The following is a 5,447-nucleotide window of genomic DNA, read 5'->3' as shown; positions in this document are numbered from 1 at the left end:
TGTGTGTGTGTGTGTGTGTGTGTGTGTGTGTGTGTGTGTGAAGCAGTGTGAGCCCTGGTCAGGGGTGAACCTGCTGGACTGGGATGTGGAGGTGTTACAGCCCGTCACAGTTCCACCAGATCCCAAGGTGGGTGTGTTGAGTCGGAGCTGGAGGGTGGGACTGTGTTCACCTGCAGTTAAACAAACTAACGTGAGGCGTTCAGGGTCCTGCTGCTCTGAGACGTCACAGAGGACGGAGAGGATCTTTTACATTTGACTGTTTCTACGCCCAAAAAAAAATTGGAAATTAACAAACAAAGAAAAATAATCAAATGTCTGCATGTAAACACAGTCCATGGTGTAGATGTGTATAAGAGACAGAGGCAGGAGAATCGAACTCTTTGCTTGGTAACTCCAGGATGATTGTAGAGGGGCCTGGCTGAACAAGGATTCGTGTGACACCAGGGGGGAAAGAAGTGAATCCACCGGGACGAGCAGTGGACAAGTTGGGAATGGCTCCAAGAACAGCAGCAGCTGAGCCTTGACATGAATTGTTCTCCATCACAGAAGAAAACGTATCTTGGAAGTGGATGCTCTGATAAACGTGTGTGTCTCTGGTGAGGTCTTGAGTACAATGACTAACAAGCAGGAAAACTCTTGGTTTCCTTCACGTACCTTGTGCCTTTGATACAGCTGATCAAAGGCACAAGGATGAGAAATCTGGAATCTGACGTAGCTAATTCAAAGGATCTAAACGCTGCTGCAACGTACTCACGCATACGTGCGTGCCTACGCACGTTGCAGCGAGCGTACGCGCGTGGGTACGTAGACTGCGACTCCTGACTCAAGCTGCTGTTTTCTCTGTTTTCATCATTTATGTAATTTAGTGTGAATAATAATGTTGGATATTTATGTATGATTCTCCATCAGGTAGTTACTATAATAATATGATGTGATTATATCGGCCGACACTATTTTAGCAATAATTCTAATGTATCTCAGGAGAAAACCTCCGTTTAGAGTAAAATCAATGGGGTCTTCAGGTCCCGTTCACGTCTTTGTCTGGCTGCTGATTGGTCGGCTGAAAGTGCTGCTGCTCTGTCCAGCATCAGATCTCCTTCACTGAGGAGAGGACATGAAGTCTGTCCAGAGAGTCTCTACATGTCACTACCTGCTTTTATCAAGAAAAGTAGCTACGGGGTTTTAAAAGTCGCGAAGTCTCGCGAGAAATCACTAAGTTGCCAAAGCTGCTCGGCGGGAAACCTCCAGCCCTGGCCTTAAAATGCGGCTTATTTACAACGTGACAACGTAGAAGTTAGTTTAGTTTATTATTTGGGATTTTATTGTTCTTTATAAACTATATATTTAAGATTTACAACGTACGTGATGTCGTCATGCGTTGTTGTCCAGAATACGTGAGAATGAACTGATTTTACTGAGAAGAAACACTGGGTCCAAAAGTCTGAGGACAGTTTCTCATTCACTTTAATGGTGTCAGACTTAAAGAAAACCTTCATTATATCGTGAACAACCGTCAGACTGAAAGAAGACCTTTATGACGTTGAGGCAGATTGTCTGAGGTCACCTGATCTGCTGCTCATCATGTGCAGAGAGCCTCACTATAATCTGACCCCCGAACAAACTGCTGTTTACAGTCTTGTTGTGTCTTTGAACGCCTCACAGCGTTCACATGTCTGTAGTTATTAAACCCTGTGTGTGTTTGTCTGCATGCACGTGTGCTCATGGAAAACTGTCTGTCTTTAACCATGTGGATTACAGACACAGTAGATGTATAGATTAATATACTCAGAGTGTGTGTGTGTGTGTGTGTGTGTGTGTGTGTGTGTGCAGGCAGAGGAAGAGCTGGGTCGAGCTCAGAAGATTTTTGAGGAGCTGAACGTGGAGTTACAAGACGAGCTTCCAGCACTGTGGGACAAGTGAGACACGTTTTCATTTTAGAGTCAACTCAACAAAATCTTCTGTGACGACTTGATCCAAATATTTCAAAATGTGTGTGTGTGTGTGCGTGCGTGCGTGCGTGCGTGTGTGCGTGCATGTGTGTGTGTGCGCGCGCAGTCGTGTTGGCGTCTATGTTAACACATTCCAGGGCCTGGCAGGTCATCAGGAGAAGTTCCACAAAGAAATGGGCAAGGTGAGTCAATCAAACTGATGGAATCGATTGATTGATTGATTGATTGATTGATTGATTGATTGATTGAGTATATTTGATCGATCAGTGATATTTATCGGCTCTGTGTGTCTCCGCAGCTCAGTCAAAACCTGAACGACATCATGACCAAACTGGAGGAGCAGCGGGCGCTCAAGTAAGTCAACACACACACACACACACACACGTTTAGATGAAGCCATGGACGGATTATGAGGCAAAGGGCCCCTGGGACTCCCAGGACACTCCCACTGAGAGTCTGTCACGTCAAACTTGTAAGAAGCTCTGGTTCATGGGCCCCTCACCACTCGGACCCCGGGGCCTGTCAGATAATCCTTCCATGGTTCAAACGCTTTAGATTTAAAATATTCACCATGTAAAACAGATGAGAGTAATTTCCCTCACACCGCCCCCTGCTGCAGAAAAGGTGGTACTGCAGCAGCCAAGACAGGAGACGGTGCGAAGAGGTAAAAATCTGCTTCAATCTTCTTGGCTCCTCATTGGCTGAGCATGTTTTTCACTTTGCTGCTGTTGGTTTGTGGCTGCGAGGGAATTTAAAGTCCAGACGCTCAGGTTTGGCTCCGTGAAGAAAGTCTCTAACGTTTAGTTTGGCTGTGATCGATCTCAGAATATAAAATCTGATGATGATATAAAAGGATTTTTCTGCTTTATATGAATCAAAGATCTTTTCACACATTCAAAAGTACCTTCAGTACAAACCCTTCAAAATAAGAGTGTTTAGGAAAGTAGGGAGTATTTTACAAGTTGTAATGTTTGAGAACAAAAACTGTTGAGAGAAAAGTTGTGATTAAACAAGAAAGTCAAATTTCACAAGAATAAAATCATTAATCTTTATTTGCTGTGAGATTTTTCTTTGTTTGAGGTTTTTCTACCTGACAATAACTCTCTGTTTGTGCCGTGCACGTGCACGTGCATGTCTTGCTCTGAGTGAGATGTCGGCCATGTTTCTGAGATGTGACACTTCCTTTCATCTGCTGACTCTTCCTCTTCTCTCCTCCATCAGTTCTTTTCTCCCTGTGTTCACGCTCGTATCCTCCCTCTTTTTCTTTCCCTCAGTGACGAAGCCAACCACAGTGAATCAGCCAGCTCAGCACCAAAGGTAAAACACAACAACAGAAACACCAACACACATTAACCACCTGATGATGTGTCGCCTTAACCTCTTAAAAATGACATGGAGCACCTGGATACAGGTGAAACAGGAGCCACCTGTATGACGAAAGCATCAGAGAGGAGCTGCTGCCTCTGAAGCTTTCAGGAGGACAGTGAATTCAAACACATGATATAACACACTCATCATCCATCATGTTGTGTACTAACACGTCTCTGTCTGCGTCGCTGCATGTGTGCACGTCTGTGTTTGTGTGTGTGTTGTGTGGTTTTGCTTTAACCCTCCTGGTGGTGCAGCGGCCCGGCCCTCCTCCCAGTCGGCCTCCCCCGAGACTGACGCCGTCTCCGGACCTGCGGCGGCAGCAGCAGCAGCACGTCGGCGTGTGTGAGGAGGAGAAGCAGAAGGAGAAGGAGAAGGAGGAGGTGGAGGTGGAGGTGGAGGACGCCTCGGTGCCAGAAGCTAACACAGACTCCACAAGCACGACGACACAGCAGGTCAGACCGACTGACCACCTCCACATACAGGACTGAAATCATCAGTCGTAACATCTGTATACAGTCAGAAACATCTGTAGAACAGATATGAAGGTTCAAGACTGACTCAGCAGGGACGAGGAGTCTGGATCCTGCCACTGGAGCTCTGCTTAATGATAATCCACTGATCAATGAAACAGGAACACATCTACAGAGCTCATTCTCCCAGATAGTAACCCTCCGTAACTGTGTGTGTGTGTGTGTGTGTGTGTGTGTGTGTGTGTGTGTGTGTGTGTGTGTGTGTGTGTGTTCTGTTTGAATAAATCCACTGCATGGCCTGACTTTGCATGTCAGCTGATCACAGTTATTGGTGGTGAAGGTGAAGATGAAGGCAGGTGTGTATTTCAGGGATTTTGCTGGTGTTTGATTTTAGAATTCATTCCTTGTTTTTCCCGTTTGTTCAACTTACGAATATTAATCTGAATTCATCAAACTCCTCCAGACACACACACTGAGTTTTTGAGTGTTTGAAGCTCTTCACACTTTCACCAGTGTTCTTGTCTCTTACTGCGTCGCGGAAGGCGCCGTCATGGGACTCATGGGTAAGAGTGGGTTCACCTGAGCGGAAAAAACACACCTGCTCTTCCTTCTATATTTTCCATATTTATGGACCGTGAAGTAAACTCTCCAACTCCACCTCTCTTCATCAAAACCTCCCTCCTCTGGCTTCTTGATCCCCTGCTCCACCCGGGTCGTGACCTTTATTTTACACTTTCCACCCAACGCTCCTCTTGTACCTGCCCTCTACTCCCATACGTCTACCTCCCCCTCCTCCTGCTTCCAAACCCACCACAACGCTCCACAACCCCGACCTCACAGCAAGAGCAGAGCGCCACAGAGCCGCAGCCGCCGCGTGACGACCGCCAATACCCGCAGGAAGTCCAGGGAGGCTGGGATTACAACGAAAGCGCCGCGCAGAGCTACACTGAGCCCGGGTGGGACGACGCAGCGACGGCTGAAGGTCAGGAAAGCTGGAACGACGACGGAGTCTACGCCGCGCAGTCGTACACCGAGCCCAACTGGGATGACGATGGCGCCAATGTGGGACAGGGTGGCTGGGGCGATGATGAAGAGGCGCAGGTAGAGTTGGGTGGAGGGGGGCGCAGGTGGGACCTCAGTGGGCTCCTGAAGTTAAAGCCTGGAAGTCCAGAATCCTCACAGAAACCTCTTCTTCTCTTTTCTTTGTCATACTTCAGATTTTCTTCGTTACACATCTCGTCAGCTGCTTCCACCTTGTCTTTGACCTCCTCAATAACAAACCTGGATTCTGCTTGTCTCTTCTTTTTTGGTGCAGAGTTCGGTGACCAATGGCTCCGATGGCGAACTCCCTCCAGGATTCGTCTACAAGGTGAGACTCGTTTTGGTTTAAAAAAACAACAACATGCACCGTCCGTCTGTTTTATTAAAACCTTCATCGACTCCAGGTAAAAGCGATACACGATTACGCCGCCACCGACGGCGACGAGCTGGAGCTGCAGACCGGAGATGTTGTGCTGGTTCTGGCCTTTGACAACCCTGATGAACAGGTCAGTGACACACACACTCAACTTACCTCCTCTTTTATATTGACACTTCCTTTACCATCCGCTCCTCTCTTTTATTTTATCTTTTATTTCTAAACCCACAAACATCAGGT

At 47.1% G+C, this 5,447-nt stretch overlaps 1 protein-coding gene across 1 annotated transcript in view; it reads left to right on the top strand.

The window, feature by feature from the left end:
- The window catches only part of LOC111672403 (myc box-dependent-interacting protein 1-like), an 18,149-nt gene extending 12,719 nt beyond the window's left edge, over positions 1 to 5,430 (top strand). Inside the window, exons 7-16 of the mRNA XM_087180273.1 lie at positions 1,831 to 1,916; positions 2,056 to 2,131; positions 2,248 to 2,303; positions 2,569 to 2,613; positions 3,224 to 3,266; positions 3,575 to 3,772; positions 4,333 to 4,353; positions 4,631 to 4,891; positions 5,106 to 5,159; positions 5,236 to 5,430. Of these exons, the coding sequence (XP_087036399.1) occupies positions 1,831 to 1,916; positions 2,056 to 2,131; positions 2,248 to 2,303; positions 2,569 to 2,613; positions 3,224 to 3,266; positions 3,575 to 3,772; positions 4,333 to 4,353; positions 4,631 to 4,891; positions 5,106 to 5,159; positions 5,236 to 5,430 (1,035 nt within the window). The remainder of the gene's footprint in view (positions 1 to 1,830; positions 1,917 to 2,055; positions 2,132 to 2,247; positions 2,304 to 2,568; positions 2,614 to 3,223; positions 3,267 to 3,574; positions 3,773 to 4,332; positions 4,354 to 4,630; positions 4,892 to 5,105; positions 5,160 to 5,235) is intronic.
- The last annotated feature ends 17 nt before the right edge of the window (positions 5,431 to 5,447 follow it).

Source organism: Seriola lalandi, unplaced genomic scaffold, assembly GCF_002814215.2.
Source record: "Seriola lalandi dorsalis isolate HSWRI2012SDOR001 ecotype SW California unplaced genomic scaffold, Sedor1 jcf7180002054899, whole genome shotgun sequence".
Taxonomy (NCBI): domain Eukaryota; kingdom Metazoa; phylum Chordata; class Actinopteri; order Carangiformes; family Carangidae; genus Seriola; species Seriola lalandi.
This window is presented reverse-complemented; position numbering and strand designations above follow the sequence as displayed.